A 22,851-nucleotide genomic window follows, 5' to 3' on the forward strand; every position below is an offset into this window, starting at 1 on the left:
ATAGGCCGACTGCCAGTGACCTATGACCGATCCCAGCCGCCGCTGACCCCATGCCTCCTATGGCGGCCCCCCTAGGCCAAATTCCAAATTCAGTCCTAGGGTTAGGGTTAGATTATTGGAATGAAGGAGATGAAGCGCACAATTTTCAAAGCAGACCAAATTTTTGCAAACCGATTGGCCACCTCATGCGAACCAGTTTGGAACCCATGAACAAGACCCCGAGCAAGAGTATGAGCCCAAGGAAGAATGGTGGAATGAATTGGTGGGCCCGCATCATTAGACTTAGCCGAACCCTCATGCAGCTCGGGGGTGACATGAGGCGAACTCGTGGGCCTATGACCCACGAGACCAGCCTCGACCCCGAGGTCAATTCGCTCGCAATGACAGACTACATTTTGGGATCCAAGCTCGGACCGTCAAGTTTGATTTCCTAAAATTTTCTTGAGGAGACCGCTAGACTGGACTTATCTAGAGCAACAGTTTTTCACATACCATGGCACGCCTGACCACCAGAAGGTCCAGCTAGCCTCATTCCACTTGGAGGGCGTGGCGATTTGGTGGTACTAGTCGGTTGAGTGGACTCGACTATTCGAGTCTTGGCCGGACTTTGCCGATGCGATTTGTGCTCGATTCGGTCTGACCTTGTATGAGGACTTTTAAGCCATGTTGACTAAGCTAACTCAGTCAACAATAGTTCGAGCTTACCGGGAGGAGTTCAAGCAGATATGCAATCGAGTCACTAATTGGTCTGACTCGGCCCTGAAGAGTACCTTCATTAGTGGGCTCAGGCTTGACATTCAAGTTGAGGTCAAGGCTTTGAGGCCCACTACTTATGACAAGACCTTCTCCTTAGCTGTTCTGATAGAGTCCAAGTTAGATCAACTGAATCAGATCCGCAAGGAGGAGAGAAGAAAAATGACCAAAGCCCATGACCCACTAGAGACGGCATCTGCCCCGACTCAGCCTGCACCAACAGCTCAATCTAACTAACAAAAGATAATGTGCCGCTTTGTACACAACGACTAGGAAGAGCGCCAAAGAAAAGGCTTCTGTTTTTACTATGATGATTGATTTACCCCGGTCATAAATGCAAGCGTCAGCCATCCCACATCATATTCCTAGGTGGACTTGAGGAAGATGAACCCGAATCCATTGATGGGTATGACAAGTTGTATGAGTACAAGGACGTGAGATAATAGTCACCTTGAGGACATGGTGTCAGAAGCGTGGTGGATTGTTACAATCCGACCACATGGGTTAAGTCGAGTCAAGTCGAGTTGAGTCAAGTTAGTTATTTAGCTTTATTTTATTATTTTGAATTTCAAATAAATCAGATAATCCGCATGTGGATCTGATCCGCTATGAATTTACTCCTATAAATAAGGGTGGACATGTGTTGATAATTATCAATGGAAAGAAATCTGAGTTTAGCTAGTTATTATTTTTGTCCTTATCTTTTATCTAGTCGTTCGATTACTTTATCTTTCTAGGAGTAGATTTTAGCCGTAGAAATATCCCAACCTTTCAAACCCTAGCCACCTCCTACCTCCAGCAGCCACCCTATGATACGGCCATCCACCACCACCCTTGGCCGTTCGCTACTCTTTGATGACAGCCACAACGTCGAATATTTACCGTTCTACCCTCTCTAACCTATCTTCACTTTTTATTTTTAACTTTTTATTTCGACCTCCGATTTAGGTGAAACTATACTCATTATAACCTAACTCATGAGGCTATCTCCACCTAAATTTTTATAATTTTGTTACAAATGGATCGTTCTAGATCTGGTTTGCAGCATAATCGTTGAGAGAGGTTAGAGTCACCTCAAGAAGTTTTTGATCTATCCCGGGGTTGTTCCCTAATCCCGCTAGAGTCATCTAAGAAAGTCATCGTAGTGATATGAAATAGAACTTTCTCCTGGGCTTCTAGTTAGACTTGAGTCACCACGAAAAGCTACAAGCGATCCATACGCCATACAAATACTAGTTTTATTTTTACCCACTAAAATTTGTAATTTGCACAAAATATAATGATGCACTGAGTATAATAATTAAATGCACATAAAAATATAATAAATAAATTTGCACATAAAGAATAAAATAAATAAATTTGCACACGATAAATTACATGGTCTGATAAAGATATAAAATATAATATAAATAAATACGTTAGTGAACCCACTCGCTTGAGTCTAAGCAAGACAGCTGAAATCTCTAATCTTTAGCTCACGTGCTAAAAATTACCACCTTAAATAATAAATAATAATAAGATTTTAAAATTAATTAATATTAGGATTTATATTTTTACAATTTAAAACCAAAAATTATATATTTGGGCCAAAACAAGCCCAATCGGTTGGGCTGGGCTGTAGTTAGCCTACTGCCTATCCAACCATACACTTAAATGGATTAGGCTAAAGGCTCAATCCAATTAAGTTAACTGAATCGGGTTGGGTCCCTTGGATTCGAATCCAACCAGACCCGAATCAATAACTAAAAGGAAGAAAAAGAGAGACGAGAGGAGAGAGAAAAAGAGAAAGAGAGAGGCGCTGGCGGTCATTGCCACTGGTAGTCCTTAGGCCATGCCTGCATCTTCCTCATAGCCTCGATGACTTGAAAGAGGAGGGAAGACCAGCTATGGCGACCGGCGAGGAGGTCTCCATCCATGGCCGATGGTGACCAAAGCCACGAGGGCTCCAAAGGTGGACGTCTATGGCACGAGGTCAATGACATGAAGCTTCCAGTGGTGGAGTGGCAGCGACCCAAAGCCGCCGGCCGGCGTGATTCACCAACAAAGCCGAAATCTCACAAATTAGGTATTTCTATTTTAACCTATTAAACTTAAATTAAATTTGACAGGTAGGAGAGGGCTTATTGAGTAGTCATGTGGAGGTCTTCGATTGCTCCGACGGCACTCCCACCTTGGAAAGGATTGATAGGTTTGATAAGAAAGGCAAATTAAGTCCTCGCTTTATTAGGCCTTTTGAGGTGCATGGCCGGTCATGATTTCGATTTCGGATTGTGACAGTCCTCACCAAGTCCAAGGCATTAAGGAAGGTGCGGTGATGGAGGTGGGGGTGTTGGAGGGTGTGGTAGTGGCGCCTGGGTTCGCAACACACGTGGTGGTGGAGGTAGGGGTGTAGGATGGTGTGATGGTGGAGGTGAGTGGCGAGTTTGGGTTGAGGAGAAGGAAGAAGAGGGAAAAGAAAGAATTTACAAAAAAATTTAAAATATATTTTATTAGCTAAGCCACTTAAGTGACTTAACTCTCCTATTAGTATAAGTGGAGGGGTAATTTGGTTATTTAACTAATTCTATTAATGGTGTTAAGGAGGTGTGGTATTTTTGATAGTTTAGTGGGTCATTGTGTTCCAAAAAGAGTTTAGGAAAAGTATGTACAAAAGGGTGATACTTTAGAGAGGGAAAGGGAATTATCCCTTTCTTTTATTGCTTCTCAATCCCATCAGAAATCGACCCGGTCAGTGACCTCGTGTCACTGTGCGCCTAACCCTAATAGCTTCCTTTCGTTAGACTCTTGCCGGTGATAACCTCCTTTGGCCGTTTCTCCCCTTAGTTGAAGCTACATTTTCGAGCCTTTTTCGGCATCTCTATCGGCATTGCTTCTCCTCGTCTGGTCGGGAACCTTCTCTTCCGCAAGGGGAACTTCTATACCCACCCTTTGGGACTCTCGTGCATGGTGAGTTGTAGTGGCAACCTACATAGCCGCTCGCAATGGAGGAGGTTTTTCCTTACCACTAGTCACCCTAGTCGACCAACCCTTGGGTTGTGCGCACTCCCCTTTTCCTCATCATCCTTTTAGCATAGCTTTTCCTTCAGCCTCATTAGTGGCTCGCCGGTTTACTCCCCTTATTGTCATCAAGCTTCTTCCTACCGAGATGAACTCATGCTTTGTCTTCGGATTTGTCGGCACGTCGTGTACCTTTTCCCCTAATCGGAGTAGGGGGTGAATGTGTTAGCCCTGATTGTCGACGGTGGTGTTCGTCGGTAGCCACCCCCTTCTTTTCCTCGGCTTGCCTTTTGTCAAGGGTGAGGAAGGAAGGGGTGGGGTATGGTTAGGCTTGGTGCGGCCTAGCCTAAGGCGGGCTTGGGCTGGGTGTAGCCTAACCCAAGTGGTGGGTTCGGATGCATCCTATCCTAAGTTGGTGGTGGGTTAGGCTATGACCCATCCCATGTTGGGCTACAGTCTAGCCCAAGCGACAATCTTGGATAATTTGGACTTTGGGCCTAATCTTGGTGGGTCAGTGTTGTGATATTTGGGTTGATTACAGCCAAGCCCATTGCATTGAGCCTTGGGCTGGCTCAAGTTGTTTAATTGCTCTTCACATTATGGTAATTTAATTTAGCCTTTTTATTTAATTATCATTGTCTAACTTGAGCTATAATTATTAATCACCTTTAGAAGGTTGCTTTGTTAGTTATAATATTTGTTATAAATTAATATTAATAAATGAGGCAGTGATATGAGGGTCCTTCTACTAATTTACTCCTAATGGAGAATTAGCTCTAATTGGAGATTGATAATCATAGTATATGTGCTTTACTATTTAATAAAGTCCATCTCTACTTAATAAATAAATGTAAGGATTCTTAGGTGGACTTTCCGAAGCCCGTAATGGTTGGCCATAGTAGTTTAGGTAGGCTTGTGCTTATATTTATTACTTTATTATCGAGGTAGATTCTATACAGTGCGGGGATGATCCCGTGGCATAGTTGGAGCTAGTAAATTGGAAGCGATGTTAGGCAAGTGAATCATCTGTATTTTATGAGTAGTTTAGTATTGAAGTGATATCTTACTTTATGACTTCATCATATTCATGTTATGCATATGTAGATATTTATTTACTTGTTAGCATAACTATGTAAATAACTGCTAGGTAATTATGCGTGGTTTATTAGTAAATTCGTAGTGCATGGTAACTTTGATATGAAAGTTATATGATTGATGATGTTGATCACTGCACCACTTACACGTATCACCATATAGTTAAGTCACGTCTCAATAGTGCCTGTTTACCCACTTAGCCTAGGGTTAGGAGCAGAGTATATATATTACCAATATTTTATCAGCCAAAGCCAAGGTCGTGAGATCAGGAGGAACCAACAGACACTATCTGCACCAATTTGAGTAGGCGTAACACTACTAAGTATGGAGGCTAGACAATGGATGACGCCAAACTATGATTGAAAGGTAAAAGTTATAAGCCTAATGGTATTCTTGAAGCATGGGTTAAGAGTCCTTGAGTAGTGGTTCACTTTGTTCCGCACATGTGGTGCGAGGATTTAGAGCTGATGACTTAGGTGGGTATCATCGATGTATAATGATGACCCTGTGATGGGGCTTATGAATGAGGTTCTTAGTTCGCATGGTGAACAATTAGTTATGCTGTTCGTTGGGCGAGGGGTGAGCAAAATTACCGCTAGTTGTCTTCTCTCCTAGATGGATTTTGTTTGATGTTGTATATTGTTGTGGTTCTGTGTAAGCCTAGGATAGAGGATTTGATAGTTTGAGTGATGCATATTATGCGTTCTACTATTAATGCATGTGAGTTGTAGAAATGAGCAAATTACATAGATGTATTATTGTGATCATGACTAACATTTGTATACATCATATGACTTCATTCTTTGCACTGCTTTTAGACTATAAACGTATATATTTATTAGGTTTTAAGCTCACCATCTTTTGGTGAAAATATTTTTAGATTAGTAGATGATCCCGAGTCTATGGAGGAGCTGGTGAAGATTGTTTTATAATTCTCTTATTTATTATTCTTGTAAAATAAATTAGATGGTTTATACATGGGCATTTGTATTTATTGTGTATGGATATATATTTTCGGGCTTGTTGTGGTCTGTGATATTTTTGAACTTTTTTTGTTTAGATTAATTATAAAAATGTTGGGTTTTTATCTTGTATATTGTATAGTAATATTGACCAATAGGTCAAGTGAAAACTCACAAATTTCACCCACGTGAGGGGCATGTATATTTGGTGCTAGGTGTTCATTATAATTTTGTTCTCCAATTGCTATATTTAAATATTATATTATAAAGCTTTGTAATATATATAGTTAATTTTAAGAATTTACTATAATAATAATATTTAATAATAATTATTGTTATTATTATATGAGGCGGTATTATGTATTATAAGTGTGGGAGAGATCTTAAAAAAGTGATTAATAATGATAAGACATTGATAAAATATGAGATAAAAGTAATAAATATAATAAGATATATGAGAGAACTTGTAGTCAAATCAAAATTGATAATTGAGTTAGTGTATAGTATAAGGTATAATTTTGATGAATAATATTAGCATTATGGAATAGGGCTATTGTAATGTTTGGCTATAATTCTAGAATAAGGAGGAGTATTCCAGAATTGAGCGATGGCTAATTGTATTTATTTTATACATTTATAATATTAATCAAAAGTTATTAAATTCACAATCATAAGTTGCTTTTATAATGTTAATGCTAACAAATTATGAAATAGTATATGTATCCTAAATTGATTCTAATATACACTTCCACTCACTTTTTTTCTTTCTATCACCACCACCATGGACTCCATCATTGCCACCACCATCACCATCCATCTCGTCATCGCTGCCACCACCATGCTAACCATTATTATTATATGATAATCATCAGCATCACCACTTTCAACAACCAACCATTATCTTACCGTCACTTTCATCATTTTCACTATCACCTCTATCACCCAAGCACCACAACACCACCACTTTCACCACCTCCACTACTAGTACTATCTTAACTATCACAGAAGCATTATCACTGTCGTCACTCACTACGATAATCACCGCCATCCGAGTATCACCATCAATACTATCACATTCACCATTTCCACTATCACCTTAGCCACCGCCCAAGCACTGCCATTACTACCATAACTATCTTTTACTATAGCCACCAATACTCACTATTGTAGCGGCTACTATTACTACCATAACCACCAATACCTCATCATCACTATCATCACCCAAGCATTATCATCAACACTATTACAATGCACCACCTTGCAGTTTGCTTTTGAAGTTGCTCAATTGAGAAAGAGAAGGAAAGAAGAAAGATTTAGATCTACTAACAGGGGCAAGTGTGTAATATGTTGAAAGATAATTGCTATCAAAGAGACTGTTTGTAGTTATAATCTAGGGAGCGTAATATAAAGAACCAAGCATTACACTTTATTTTCTTAAGGAGTTGTTCACTTGTGAAAAATTTTCGTACTAGTATAGGTATGCTCATTTATTATATTTGCATAAGAAAAGTTATATTGATATAATATATTATGTTGCTTTTTATAAACTAGTATAGTGACATAAAGTTGAAATAAAATGGAGGAGAATAATGAATTTGTATTGGGAATTAGTGATAATTTATACTAAAAGATTAAATTACCTTCTAGTGGGTAGATGAAATACTAATATATAAATAATATTTAAATAAACCTTTACTTGTGTTGTTTTTTATGAGAAAAGTCCAGAATTATATAAGTAGTTCAGACTTTTTACTATACTGTGTGAATATATTTCTTCCCACTGTGACCAAATATTTCTACATATTTATGCTGACAATAATTACAAACATACGTGTGGACACATTTTCCTACATATTTAAGATCTAATACAGATTTATATAGGTGGTGCAAGCTTTTTGTCATATAGTGGAGACATATTTTTTTTTACAATGCAAAAATTAAGAAAGAAAGTGAAGAGATTACAATATCATGGCTTGAAGAGAGAGAGAGAGACAGAGGCCAGTACAATAATAAAATGACAGTTAATTTGAGTATTGTCCTCTTAGGAAAAATATAAAATTATTTTTTTGTTAATTTAAAATAATTTAGTGGTATAAAGCGAGAGGAGATAGAAATATATTTTATTAAACTAGTATTGAGATAAGTGATTGTTTTTTTTACTATACTAGTATCCGGAAGTGAGACATGCCTTGTACCTTAATATACTTTATATTCTTGTCATTGTTCTCTATAGATGTATATAGTTGGACTTTTTAAAAAAAAAAATATTTACGAGAGTCCGTAGACTTTATATATAGTTGGACTTAACCCATTCTCACGATATCTGTTTCAGTGAGAATTTACTTAGCATGAGATGTATGTTTCACTGCCAACTAGATTTAGGTTTTGTATCCTTCTACTACTACTTGTGAGTTGGTCAGGGTTCTAGATACATACTTCTGAAGAAGGCTTGGCATAACTTAAGACTTATCTTCCTCTATCCAACTATCCAAATGGTTATAAGTTCAAACTATTGCAATATTCATGGAAATCTCATGTATTAGATTTTGCAATCCATCCAATATGTAAATTTTATGAGATTACTCAGATTGTAAAAGTGGCTCATATTATATGAGTATTTTCTGGCTCGAATCCTAACAGAACTGAATGGTTTAGCTTAGAGTATATAGTTCTCACTTCACTAAGAAAAATATAGACGTGTTTCAGAAGAATAGCAGATATAGAAAATCATGATCATAATAAAGTATACAGTTGCAGGCTGTTTAGGAAGACAATGGCAAGAATAATATCTAGATAATCTTATTAGTAAATGGTTGCAAATCATAGGGATATATTTATTAAAAAAATGAAACTGCTTGAACAAATTCTAGAAAGTTGAATGCCAAACTAGTATAATTTTCTTTTTTTTTCCCCAGATATACTGTTAGCCATGCTTCTAACTTTGCTATAGAAATGCTTCAGGATCTTTGTATTTTGCAACAGAAGGTTCTCCCCAGTAAGTAGAAAGATTGTGGGCCACCAAACTATCTTTAAAAGGCCTAAGGGCCAAATTAGGAATGGTGTTGGTTGCTAGTAGTTTCTCAACCTCTACTATCTTTATAGAAACTCACGAATGAACAAGGCCTAAAGTACAAATCCTCTCTCTCTCTCTCTCTCTCTCTCTCTCTCTCTCTCTCTCTCTCTACATGCAATGGAAGTCCACAATGGAGAGGGAATGGAGCTAGCATTGGCTACCTCTGCAAACATCACCAACGAAGACACTTGTGTAGAAGTTGACATAGAGGAGGAGTATACATTCCCAGCAAAAGATGGCCCACTTCCCATTTTTCTCAAGGTCTCTCTCTCTTATTTCCTTTTCACCTTTAGGCACAATTATGGATCACAGGTCTTACTGAAAGGAGAATACGCTTCCATCTAGTAATTCTTAAAGGGTATGATATTTATTGCTGTTCTATTATTTAACAAAAGTTTTGAGGTCAGCTGGTATCTATCAATTTGTTAGAGCCTGATTTTCTAAATGTCTGGAGTTCAAATCTCGCTTAAAGTAACTTAAACTTTTCAGCCAAGTATAACTACATATATAGTTGACCTATCAAAACTTTGTCAGCACATGCAAGTCGGTTTTATTCATCTTACTCCAATATAGTTTATCTATAGAATATAGATTTATAATGTACACAAGGGAACTAGTCAACAATTAATTTAGCCACTTGATATATCAGATTACAAAGTTTCGATGACACAGTAAAATTGAGTAGCATAAATATTATCAATCAGTAAGTAAATTTTCAGAAAAAGTTTGTATACCTTTTTCTACATGGAATATTATCAATTAGTATTATCTTTACATGTAGTGTGAACTAGTACAAATCAGTATTCTACATGGGATACATTAAGCAGCGCAAATTTTATCTCCTCTTTTTTCATGGTGGATGTAGTTTGAGGATGTGGAGTACAAGGTGAGGGTTGTCTCAAAGAACCTCATGAAAGCTGCAATGGTCAGTGTAGCCTCTCACTTGAGGATGGAACAAGGGAGCTACAAGAAGATCTTGAAGGGCATATCTGGAAGTGTAGGGCCTGGTGAAATCTTAGCTCTAATGGGGCCATCTGGTAGTGGAAAGACTACCTTGTTGAAGACTCTTGGTGGAAGGCTGGGTGGTGACATCAAAGGACATATAAGTTACAATGACACTCCTTATAGTCCCTCTCTAAAGAGGAGGTAAAACAAATCATATGTTTTTTTTCTTTTTCTTTTACATATCACCACCTATATTTAACCTTTATTTGCAGTCAGATCGACTGTTCTGTTCGACGTATTCGCAAGATGAATCCTTTTGAATGTATATTCTCAGCATTTTTTTCACTGAAATATGCCTTCAGTCCCGTTCTATCTGTGAAAAAAAATCACCTTAAGGGTATTTTAGTTTGAAAGAATTATAATTCTGACGGATCAACCAGAGATGTTATCTGGAAATACGTAAATGTGGGTCTTATTTGGAAAATTTGTTTATTTTTAACACTTTATATTGCAGCATGCTCCTTGTAGTCCTTTTTGCACTCATTAGAGTTAATTCTGTTATGCTCCTTTACTGTCATCTTCATATTGTTTCTCATTTCAGTAGTGAAGTTAGGATCCAGATCATAATTCAGATGTTCTACTTTTTAGCTCTGATGTGATTTCTTCACAGGATTGGATTTGTAACCCAGGATGATGTGCTCTTTCCTCAACTAACAGTGGAGGAGACTCTTGTCTTTGCTGCATTACTAAGGCTGCCTACCAACATGTCTAAGCAACAGAAACACTCCAGGGTTGATGCAATCATAAAGGAGCTAAACTTAGAAAGGTCTGTCCTAGGAGGTAGTTCGAATCAATCCTTTTCTGGATGCTTTACAAATTCCATGGTTAAAAATATCCTTTGATATATGAATGAAATTGGCTAGTATTGAACATATTATGCTCAATAGTATGCAACTAATGGCCTTTGATATATGTTTGATTAATGCATCTATGTTTAACTCATTGTTTCATCATCTCTATAAGTTTCTCATCTATATCATTTGACTTACTAGAACAATGATCTAGGTGAGTAAATGACTTGAGAATTTGATCTACTATATCTTAATCTAACCATCGATGATGTCTCTTCGCTCTAGATGCCGCCACACAAAGATAGGAGGGGCATTTGTAAAGGGCATATCAGGAGGAGAGCGAAAAAGAACTAGTATAGGCTATGAAATTCTTGTAGACCCCTCCTTGTTGTTGCTTGATGAACCCACATCAGGATTAGACTCTACATCTGCAAGTAAGCTCTTGATGATCCTTCAAAATCTTGCTAAGGTAATTTTCTATTTCTCAATGTTCCAATAAATTCATGAATATATAGGTTGGGAAAAGAATAAATTTATAATGAGCATTGCATTCTAAAATGTAGTTATATTTGGATCATAGACAGGGAGAACAATCATCCTTACAATTCACCAGCCATCAAGCAGAATGTTCTACATGTTTGATAAGCTCTTGCTGATCTCAGAAGGGCATCCCATTTACCATGGGAAGGCCAGGGATTCGATACAGTACTTCTCATCCTTGGGTTTTCTTCCTGAAATAGCCATGAATCCTGCAGAATTTCTTCTAGATTTAGCAACTGGTCATGTGGAAGACATTAATATTCCAGAAACTTTACGATGCTCTCTAAATCCAGAAGAATTCAGTATGCAAGTGATTAAGGTGCGTAAGCATTTCAGACATGTTATTAGCAGTTCACAAAAAGAGCACACCAATTGATTGGATCAAATGGTTGCTTTTGGAAATCATACAAAAGTTTGGATGAATTTACCAAATATCTTGAAGAATATCTTACATCAGATGATTCACATGTATAAGTTTCAATCAGTGTTAACTCTTATCTTATCTAGATGGTCTTCATTTTCAAAATTCAACTGTATTTCTAAACTTTGTTCTTTGTTGTTATGTTCTAGTTTCTCCAAAGGAAGTACAAGACTGAGGTTGAACCTGAAGATAAAAAAGAGAACCAACAAGCTAGCAAAGCTCCTAAGCACTTGAGATTAGCAATTCAGATGAAGAAGAATTGGACTATGAATTGGCTTGATCAGTTTGTGGTATTGTCAAGGAGAACAATTAGGGAGAGAAGCAAGGACTACCTTGACAAGTTGAGGCTTGCACAAGCCATTGGTGTGGCAATCCTACTAGGTCTTCTTTGGTGGAAATCCAAAATAGGAACTGAAGCACAGTTAAGGGATCAGGTCATCTTTTTGTTGATAAAGTTAACCTGAATTAGTCTTTTATTTAGCAGAGTTTCAATATTTTGCTCTTATGCAACAGAATTAATCTGTTCAAAGTTTATTAAAATTTTCAGTTTTCATATTTTAGCTAATGTTAGGTAATTTCTAACTGATTCAATAAGAACAGGTTGAAAATGTAGAGTATAAAACATATTAAAATCAAGTTGCATGGTTCTAAATATAGTCTTCCCTAACTTGATGTGATGTTATTTCCCTCATCATTCTGTAAATCTAAATGTCTACTTTCAATGTAGATTGGCCTAATCTTCTATATATGTATATTCTGGACATCATCATCATTATTTGGAGCAGTATACGTCTTCCCTTTCGAGAAGCTGTATCTGATAAAAGAAAGGAAAGCTGATATGTACCGGCTTAGCGCATACTATGCGAGTAGTACTCTCTGCGACTTGGTAGTCAATATCTTTTACCCCATTATCTTCATGGTTATTCTGTACTTCATGGCGGACTTCAGGAAAACAGTCTCTTGCTTCTGCTTGACAGTATTTGCAATTCTATTGATTGTCGTAACAAGCCAGGTCAGTTAAGTGTCTATGGTTTGGTGAATTTGATATTAACTTAGTATAGTTTGGTAAAGATTTGTTTGTGGAAATGTTACTTCTTGAATTGTTATATTTGTTATGATTCCTAATTCATTATCTGTTTTGATCATCTGCTTCCATGAACCATGTTGAAAATTTTATTTTCTTGCTTAATAAGAAGGTTTTTGATGTTAAATCTTGAATAGATTTTCCACATAGGAACACCTACATTCAACCTCTTTGTACTTTATTAAGACAAATGGGGAAAAGGATGAGTTTCTCTACAACTATAAAAAAAAAAATTCTTTTACATATATATGTTCTTTGTCAGGGAACAGGAGAGCTACTTGGTGCAGCAATTTTAGGTATAAAAAGAGCTGGGGTTATGGCATCTTTAGTGCTTATGTTGTTTCTCCTTACAGGAGGATACTATGTTCAGGTATTTTCTGCTAATCAAGTAAGCTCATAATACTTGCAACTTCTAGTTCAGTCACTATAGCTTGCCTAAAATAAGCTACTAACTTTAACTAGCCAATATTTTTTTTCGTTTTACTTTTTACAAGCCCTTGGGCATGAAGTAGCTGAGTATTAGCTACCTTACTCTTGAAACTGTTCGGTGAACTAAGTACGCCTTATTATCCACATATATTAACATCCCTATAAGGCTGCCTTTTGCTCTATTGACAGAATAAGTCTTTCAAAATGACAAATTTACACTTAACAAGAAGTTATGTCTGCTATTTGATTTTATAGATAGTTCTTTTTGCTCCATCATACTGTTTTCCATCTGCTGCGTTATCGAAATCACAGCTTTCTTCATTTGTCTTTGTTTTCATTTTTCTTTTAGCCAATAAACTGGTTGGTTTCGTTTCGCAGCATATACCCAAATTTATAAGGTGGTTGAAATACATATCATTCATGCACTATGGATTCAGACTTCTTCTGAAAGTGCAGTATTCTGGAGACTTGATGTACAATTGTCAAAGCAAAGGTGGATGCCAAAGCTTGCAGACCTCACCATCATTTGATACAATAGACCTCAATAGTGGATTACAAGAAGTCTTGATTCTACTAGCCATGGCTTTAGCTTACAGATTGCTTGCTTATTTCTGTCTGTATAGAAGAATTAGCATCACTTCTTTTTAATTGCTAAAGACCTCGTCATTCTGATGTCAATCCATGCTTGTATAGATCAAGCAGAGGAAAAAATGATAAAAAAAACATGTGAGATGTATTTGTGTAGATCTTTGATCTCCTAGCTGACAAAAGAGATAGTATATTAAATCTTTGAATTTTGAATTCCTAAAGATGTCTACGTGCAATTGACCCATATACGATAAACCTATCCAACTTATTATTTCCTTTTCTTAGAAGTGAATGATTTTCCGTTGTGTGTGTCAAGATAGACGGAGAGTTAATAGAGAAATAAACTTATATTCAGGATAACTCATTCCAGAGACAATTCATACTATAAACCAAATTGACCTCTTAGCACAAGAATTTCTATATATATAAATACTACAAGATCTAGCAAATGCACATGCCACAACAAACCATCAACTTTACAATTGATTCCAATATACAAATAACCAGCTAATATACAATGTCGCCTATTAAAATAAACTTTTATTTAATACAAAGTTGGAGAGAGCGAATATCGGCCGAGTCATCTCCAGTGATAATCATATCATTGACATACAGAAGAAGGATGACCCGACCCTGAGCAGAAGAGCGCAAAATCAGAGATGGCTCATATAGGCTCTCCTAAAATCCATAGGCTGTGAGAACACTGCAAAATCAATCAAACCAGGCACGAGGGGCCTGCTTGAGCCTATAGATAGCTCGATGCAGTCGACAGATGTGACCTAGAGGAAGAGGGAAACCAGGTGGAGGACCATATATACCTCCTCATTAAGAAGACCATAAAGAAACGCATTCTTTACATCCATCTGATGTAAAGGCCACTGACGACTAGAAGCAACAGCAAGAAGAGTGAGGACAGAAGTCATCCAGGCAACTGGAGCAAAGGTCTCCTTATAGTCTATCCCGTACTCTTGAGTAAAGCCTCGAGCAATGAGACGAGCTTTGTACCTAGCTATGGATCCATCAGGTCGATACTTGACCTTGAAGATCCATTTACAGCTGACAGATACAATGTCTGGTAGGCGAGGGACAACATCCCAAGTATGCATATGTTGAAGGGCTTGAAGCTCATCTGCCATGGCCTGCTGCCACTCTGGAACTTGGACGGCCTCATGATAGGATCTGGGCTGAGGGGTGGAGTGGATGGCTATAAAAAAAGTGTGAAACTAGGGGGCGTATGTAGCGGAAGACATCATAAATCCATACTAGTCAGGAGGGCGATGCTCACGCTCTAGATAGCGATGAGCGGGTGCAGGAGCTGTCATAGTAGAGGATGGGACAATCGAAGGGATACTACTAGTAGAGGAAGACTCAACTGTAGGAGGGGGACACGACCTGCGAGTGTAGAAGTATGGGAAGGTCGTCATGGGAGGGAGGTACTCCTCTAGAAGAGGTGGAACCTCAGTGAGAGAGCGTTATGGAGAAGCAAATGGAAGTGATAGAGTATCAGACAAGTGGGGAGCAGATGGTGGGGCTAAGGTAGGGATATTCGAGAGGACGGAGGATAGGATAGGTGTAGAGAGATCCAAAAATGATAAGTCCGAAGGAGCCGAAGTGTCGGAGGTGAAGAAGGGTATCTCTTCCAAAAAAGTGACATAGCGTGATATCCTAAGACGACGAGCATAAGTGTCATAACAATGATAAACTTTATGCTCATGACTATATTCTAGAAAGATGCATTTAGCTGCTCGAGAAGATAACTTATTGCGTTCACCGGGAGGAAGAAGAACAAAGCAGGTGCACCCAAAGATACAAAGATGACCATAAGATAGTGAAGTACCATGGAGACGCTCGTATGGGGTCACACCATCAAAGACTGAATATGGAGTTCGATTGATTAGATAGAGAGCAGTAAGAAGAGTCTCAGCCCAATAAGAACGAGGAACAAAAACCTCAAAGAGAAGAGCACGAGTTGTCTCAAGAAGATGATGATGCTTCCGTTCGGCAACACCATTTTGAGCAGGGGTATAGGGACACGACTGCTGAGGTAGGGTGCCGACAGAAGCATAAATAGAACGAAATTCAGAGAAAAGGTACTCCCGAGCACCGTCAGATCGAAAGATTTTAATGGATCGACCAAACTAAGTACGAACCATGGAAGAGAAATCACAATAGATTTGACATACCTCAAAGCGCTGACGCATGAGGTAAACCCAAGTGAAATGAGAGAAATCATCAGTGAAACACACATAGTAGAGAAAACCAAGACCCGAATACAGCGAAGCAAAGCCCCAAATATTAGAGTGCACAATGTGAAAAGGGGAATCAGAGATATTCGCGCTAAGAGGAAAGGGAAGGGCTCGGTGTTTTGTCAACCTGCAGCTAGTACAAGGGGACGAACAAGAAAAATGACTACTACCTAAGCACTCAGACCGAGACAAGGTCTTGAGACGCCGACTCGATACATGACCTAGACGCTGATGCCACAGGTCTGAAAGAGGGAGAGGAGTGATTGGATAAGCACTGGGGCAAGGTGATGGCAGATGAAGCTGATCCAAGTAGTAAAGCCCGTGGATCCGACTACTGATCCCAATTCTCTGGCTTATAGATGGGTCCTGCACAACACAAGAAGTAGAAGAGAAGGATACAGTAATAACAAGAGTCGAAAGCTAAGTAATAGAAATAAGACTCATGGTTAGGTCAGAAACAAGCCAAACATCAGATAAAGTAAGACGACTCGTGGGATCCGTGGTAGGGGTAATGTACACAATGTGAGAGATGGGATAATGGGTCCCATCAGCTGTGTGAACATGAGGAAGAGTCATAGGGGCAAGGGTGAGGCTAGTAAAGATGGAAGAGTCACCAGTTATATGATGTGAGGTGCCAAAATAAAAAAATCCAGGGTTTGGACATACCAGAAACAACAAAGGTAGAAGTAGAGGCACTAGTGAAACTAAAAGCTCCATGAATGAGTTGTTGAATCTGCTGGAGTTACACACTGCTGAAGGTGGGATTGCTGGAGTGATCAGATAAACTGGTACTTGGTGCAGCGATCAAGGAAACCAAGTGACGACTCTTGTCCTTGCTTGACCCCTCTTTGCTAGAACGGGGAATAAGCTCAGGATGAAGTCGATAACAGCGAGCGGCAAGATGACCAGGACGACCGCAATGAGTACACATGGGACGCGATGAGTGATGATCTCGTCCAAGCACATGAGAGACGCGACCAGCAGTCGAAATATCAGGCGTGACTGATATAGGAGCAGGAGCAGCACCAAGCACACTCTCTATGACAACAGACGACGGTATAGAGGTGACCTGCTGAGAGGGTAAGAGATGCTGCCTAAGCTCCTCAGCCTCTAGCTCAGCTATGACACTGTCCAAGCTTGGGAGAGTGGAGCGATGCAACAGATGTCGAGTCAAATCTCCAAATTTCGGACGAATGGCATTTAAGAAATCCATCAGATGATCTTCGTCACGATGGTGCCGAGCAGACATCGAGTCAGAGGGGCAGAAAGTAGGCTCCATTGAGGTAAGCTCACGCCATATGTTAGTCATGCGAGCATAAAAGTTCTAAATAGAGAGATGACCTTGTTTGACCTCCTGAGCCTCACAACGGAGCTAAAAGCGACGCATCAGACTCAACTGAATGAATTTGCGACTGAGATGGGCCCATATGGCCTGAGCAGAAGACAAGGTCTAAAGCTGAGGTCGAAACGATCGATCAACCTGCAAGATGAGATAGATGCAAACCTCCATGCCACGCAAGGCCCACTCATCATACTTCGGAGACGGAACCTCCAACTGAATAGCCTTGGGTGTATCAGATTCAGTAGAAGCCATAGTGGTGGCCTGGATGATAGTGCGAGGGGGAGCACACCCCCGCAGAGATGCCGTCGATGTGCCAGAGAAGATGTCGACCGCGGAGGACCATCTCAATGGAAGAGGCCCATGTGGTGCAATCCCACTGAGTGACAAGTAGGGAATCGACTAATGATACACTATCACGATCGACTGGGACATAAGACGCCATTGGAAAGGATGGCAATATATCAAACACCTTGAAAGCGATTCAAGATTTCCAACTTGACCCCACTCAAGCCTTTTGTCAAACACTTGGTGAGTAGAACTTTTGAATAGTGCAGCAGAAAAAAAAAGGAAAGGGAGCTGTGGATACAATAAACCTTCACGTGGTGGGTACTAGTTAAAAAATGCTGCTGTTGCAAAATCGAGAAACTACAGAAGAAGAGGGCTGTGAAGACAAAAGGACTTTCGTCGAACACCTAGTGGGCACTAGCCGAAGAGAAAAAAAAATTACTGCTGCTGCTGCAGGATTGAAGAAATATGTGGCCGTGCTACTGCTACTGTTGTTGAACACAACGCTGCTGCTGCTGCTGAACGAAGAAGATGGTGAGGAGGCCGAAAAACACGCTGTGCTGCTGCTGAAACAGTGGCAGCTACAGCTGCTGTGGCTAATTGTTGCTGCTGCGTCTGCAGCTGTGGTGGAGGCTGCGGTAGTGGCTACTGCAGTAGCAAACGAGCTCAAGGAGTGAGGGGGGCAGCTCTCGAGATCAAAAATAGTGAAAGAAAAAAGAAGAAGAAGACACAATCGAAGAGGGAGATGGAGAGAGACTGTTGGAGAATGAGAGATCCAACAAGTGTCTCTAGAGATCGAGATTGCTCTGATGCCATGTAATGTTATTAGGCTTGACCCTAGATTGGGTTGAGGGAGAAAAAAGAAGGAGAAGAGAAGAGTTTGGGAGAAAAATGTTTTGTATTTGCATATCATGAAAGAGGGAGCCAAGCCCTATTTATACAAGGTCATCATAAAATAAGATAAATGAATAATATATATCTAATAACTCTAATAAAAGTGATACAACTGTTATAATTATTTCAAGTTTATAAATAAGTTGTCATCTATACCGCATAAACTCATGACTCGCCCCCATCTACTACAGAACACCTATCATATTTTTGGCTTCATATCAAACTCCATATATGAAAATTATAAAATAAAGAAATTCATGAGCTAAGGAACTCAGTAAATAGATCTTATCTCAAACTAGAGATGTTAAAAGAGAGTAAATAATGTACTGAATAATATAAATTAGAAAAAAAAATTATATCATGAATAAGTATATATGCGCATTCTCAATAGTGTATGTAACTCATTATACAACCATGCTATAATAGTACCAAATATAACAATGTACAATGCATGATAATTACTCGATAATTATGTGTGACAAGAAAATAGAATCAATGCATCTTTAGAGATAAATAATCACTATCCAACATGGATGGTCGTGTCGGTCGGCACAGGGCGTGCCGACCGGCACTTGCCATGCTAGTAATGGCACGGCACTTAGCACAGGGTGTGCCAATGGCACAGCCCCGTGCCGATCAGCACGGCCCCATGCTAGTCATTATGCCATGTGGAGCCTTTTTTTTATTTTTTTTTTATTTTTATCAGTTATTATCAAATCAATTGATCAATTGATCATTTAGAAGGCTTAGATAAAATTGATGATAATGAGACTATAAAATATGTCATTTACAAAACTAATCTAAAGATAATATTATAATGCAGGTTTTAAACTTTTAATACATATATTTAAACCAAAAAGTAAAGATTGATATGTCGAAGACAGAAAAATATCTTTAAATATCCTAAAAAGTTTATTAAATGCGTGTTAGTAGTATGTAGGGGCGTGCCACTAGCACGCAAAGGTTTGCCACTAGCACGGCGGGGCATGCCGTTCGGCACACCCCATGCTGACCGGCACGTGCTGTGCCGATAGAAACCATCGTTGCTATCAAATGCTCTAATGAGAAAAAAATAAGTTCAATGCTTATCTCAACAATGTGATTATCATCTCTACTTTTTAATGTCAAAACCACACTAGAATGTTGTGCATGGTCCACATTCGGTACCGGATCTTACAATCCTACTCAAAAGCTCAAATCAAACTATGTCTTATACAATAGTATGCACATATTTTTATAATTGAAGCATATCTTTGTGACATTAGAGTATATAGTTTGTATTATCTTTGTGAACAATTTATATAGGCTATACACATCATTTTTACATTTTGGATAGTCTTTGGATATAATATACATAGATAATACATGCCATTTTTTACTAGATTTGGATACATAACTTGGCAAAATTAAAAGTGTACATTTTGCATATTTTGCATAAAATTTTATAGGTAATGCACATTATTTTTTTTACTAGATTTAATGCATATCTTAGCAAAAGAAAAGTATATATTTTTTATAGTCTTTACGTATAATTTACATAAATGATACACACTATTAATAGGTTGTGATCATTTTTAAAATTGGAGCATATATTTCATATAGTCCTTATATATAATGTACATAGGTAATGCATGTCATGACATTATTTTGTGAATTACTCTTAGAAAGCTACCTAATTTTCTTTAATACTTAGTTATTCCATCTTTTTTAAGGATCTTTTAGTTAGAAAACTTTTAATCTTTGTTCATAATTTATATACATGATGCACATAAAATTTTACTAATTTTGATGTATATCTTGGCTTATATAAAAGTGTATCTTTTGTAGTCTTTGTGCATAACTTATACAGGTGATGCACATAAATATTTTTACTAGTTTCAATGCGTATTTTGGCTAATATAGAAGCACATCTTTTATGTAAGTTTTGTATATAACTTATATAGGTGATACATATAATTTTTTATTAGGTTTCGATGCATATATTGGCTAATATAAAAAATACACCTTTTGTTTAGTTTTTGCACATAATTTACAGTAATATTTTATAAAACCAAAAATACCTTGCAAAATTAGAATGCACATTTTTTATATATGTTGCATATAAATTATACACTCGATTGTTATTTTAAATATTTTTAAAAAAAAATTAAATAGTCACCAAAATATTGACTTAATTACATAAAATGATATACATGAGGACAAAACATATAGCCTATACTTTGGGCTATTTGGGCTCTTATGTGCACCTTTTTTGTGAAGTCTGCACACCCTTATTAGAAATTTAATTTTGCTTTACTAAAACTTAATAAATTTTGGATGCAAATGCTCTTATACTTCAAAGCTTTTGGGTGCCAGTGCAGTGCAAATGCCCTTATACTTTAGCTGTTTCTTTCATTATAAAATATTAACATTAAAATGTGACTATGTTAATTTTTGTGAATAGGCCTAGTTCAGGTGCAACTTCTTTTATTATGCCCATCTCCATGATAAATTGAACATAGTTTTTATTTTATTTTTCTTTGCTATTAGCATGTGTGCTAACTAATAGCCACATCTTTTTTCTATTTATATCCAAGCTTCATCTTTACTATAGGGGGCTAAATAGGATGATAGGGAGCATCACCTTCGGCCAAATTTTGATGTGGTAGTTGGCATCGTAATAAAAATAAATGCTTCTAAATAAATCTGTAGTGAACGACCTATATTTTACCTATTTTATGATTCACAGCTCATCTTTGAGGATTTTATAATTCAACCTCTCAATTTTATCTATAATTCTTATTTAACACCTTGATATTATTTTGACTAACTAATATCGATCAAATTACTAAAATACCCATAAACCCTCTTTATCCCTCTCTTAAAAAAGACAGGGGTAATTTAGGTATTTATAAATTATTTTATGCATTATAATAGAATATTCTCATGTCGATACCATCCAAGTTAATTTAGAGTGTTAAATGAGAATTATATAAAAAAAAATAAGGTGTCGAGTTCAAAGACGATGAGTAAAATCGTAAAATAGGTAAAATATAGGATGTGATTTATAAAAAATTTCTACTTTTTAAAAGTGACATAAATTGGATAGCAACAACTGTATGCTTATAAGGAAAACCAAGTACATTCCATGCACTATATTTGCATTCTTTCCTTTCTAGATTCACTATGTGAGTCCTCTCTGCATTTGTGACTTGAATTTGAAACATGTTGGATGGCTCTACTATTTTCTCTGCATATATTGTCAGCTTAGTATCCCATCTTTGTTGCAATATTATAGGTTATGACGCTTCCAAAAATACGCTACTACTTCCTTTCTAGTTCTCTCAATTGTATATTGTATAGGCAAACATATTATCTTTTTAAAAAGTCCATTACAGCCTGCTATAATATTAATTAAAATAATATAATTGTTTGCCTATCTATCCTTTGGAATTCTTTTAATATGTTTATAATGCTCTAGATTAAACTCCTTAACATATCCATATGGTTTATAAATTTTGAGAGAGCATGAAAGCACGAGCTACAACCCAAAATTTGCTATAAGATATATAATTTTTGAGAGCAATTAGAAGATTTTTTTTTTTTTTTTTAAAGATGGATCATACAAAAATCATGTACTACATCTACATCTAGTAAGATATTTTCTACAATATTGATTAACCCCTTTTCGATCGAATATAACTATGGGTTATGTAGTTAGAGAATGCAATCACAAAGATATATAAAAAAACTAAGTTTAAGAGTTATCATTCTCCCTCTCGATTATAGTAAAAATAATAGAAAGCATATGACTATCACCGTCCACTGTTGTCATTATTAATAATAACCATGTCTATTTGCTTGTGATGAATGTCTCATCAATAGTAAAAATATGGATGCATATTAGCTCTAAATGTCCTCAAACATGCTTCAAAAGCCTAGAAAAATATGTGAAAGTGCTCTTCTAACTCATATTTTTAGTGCACTTATTTTCTTTGGGTCCCTTAATGTCAACTCTTTTATGTATAGAATTAATAAATTGTATGACTAATCAAAGTTTCTATGAACTTTCACAATTAGCCATGAATGATATGCTTTATAATAGGATATACATATGCACACTTTGTTTGTACAAATGTTTAGATTGACTTCGGCCTAAATTTTTCATATCGGACAATTTGCTCTCGAACTTTATTTAGAATGAAATCAATTGTCACTTGGCTATGACCTTATCCAACTATTGATTTATTGGATGCATTCTGGTTAACAAACTTCTTTATCTCAAAAGTTGAAACTCGATTCAATTTTTTGTCAGTATTATCCATGGGCAGTCTCGGGAGTTGCATCAAGCATTTACCTTATAATGA

At 37.3% G+C, this 22,851-nt stretch overlaps 1 protein-coding gene across 1 annotated transcript; it reads left to right on the top strand.

Moving 5' to 3' along the window:
• Nucleotides 1-8,997: 8,997 nt before the first annotated feature.
• On the top strand, nt 8,998-13,896 carry LOC140793752 (ABC transporter G family member 26). The gene is made up of 9 exons (XM_073145435.1): nt 8,998-9,141; nt 9,746-10,026; nt 10,496-10,651; nt 10,962-11,145; nt 11,257-11,535; nt 11,787-12,071; nt 12,365-12,649; nt 12,984-13,091; nt 13,529-13,896. Exons 1-9 carry the CDS (start codon nt 8,998-9,000, stop codon nt 13,796-13,798), a joined length of 1,992 nt encoding a protein of 663 aa, XP_073001536.1. The 3' UTR covers nt 13,799-13,896.
• The last annotated feature ends 8,955 nt before the right edge of the window (nt 13,897-22,851 follow it).

Source organism: Typha latifolia, chromosome 8 (assembly GCF_019914945.1).
Source record: "Typha latifolia isolate L0001 chromosome 8, TyphaL0001v2, whole genome shotgun sequence".
NCBI classification, from domain to species: domain Eukaryota; kingdom Viridiplantae; phylum Streptophyta; class Magnoliopsida; order Poales; family Typhaceae; genus Typha; species Typha latifolia.

Coding starts and splice junctions, on each gene's coding strand:
- LOC140793752 (XM_073145435.1), top strand. CDS start 8,998: ATGGAAGTCCACAATGGAGAGGGAATGGAGCTAGCATTGGCTACCTCT. Junction 11,536..11,786: donor TCAGTATGCAAGTGATTAAG/GTGCGTAAGCAT, acceptor GTTATGTTCTAG/TTTCTCCAAAGGAAGTACAA. Junction 12,650..12,983: donor TGATTGTCGTAACAAGCCAG/GTCAGTTAAGTG, acceptor GTTCTTTGTCAG/GGAACAGGAGAGCTACTTGG.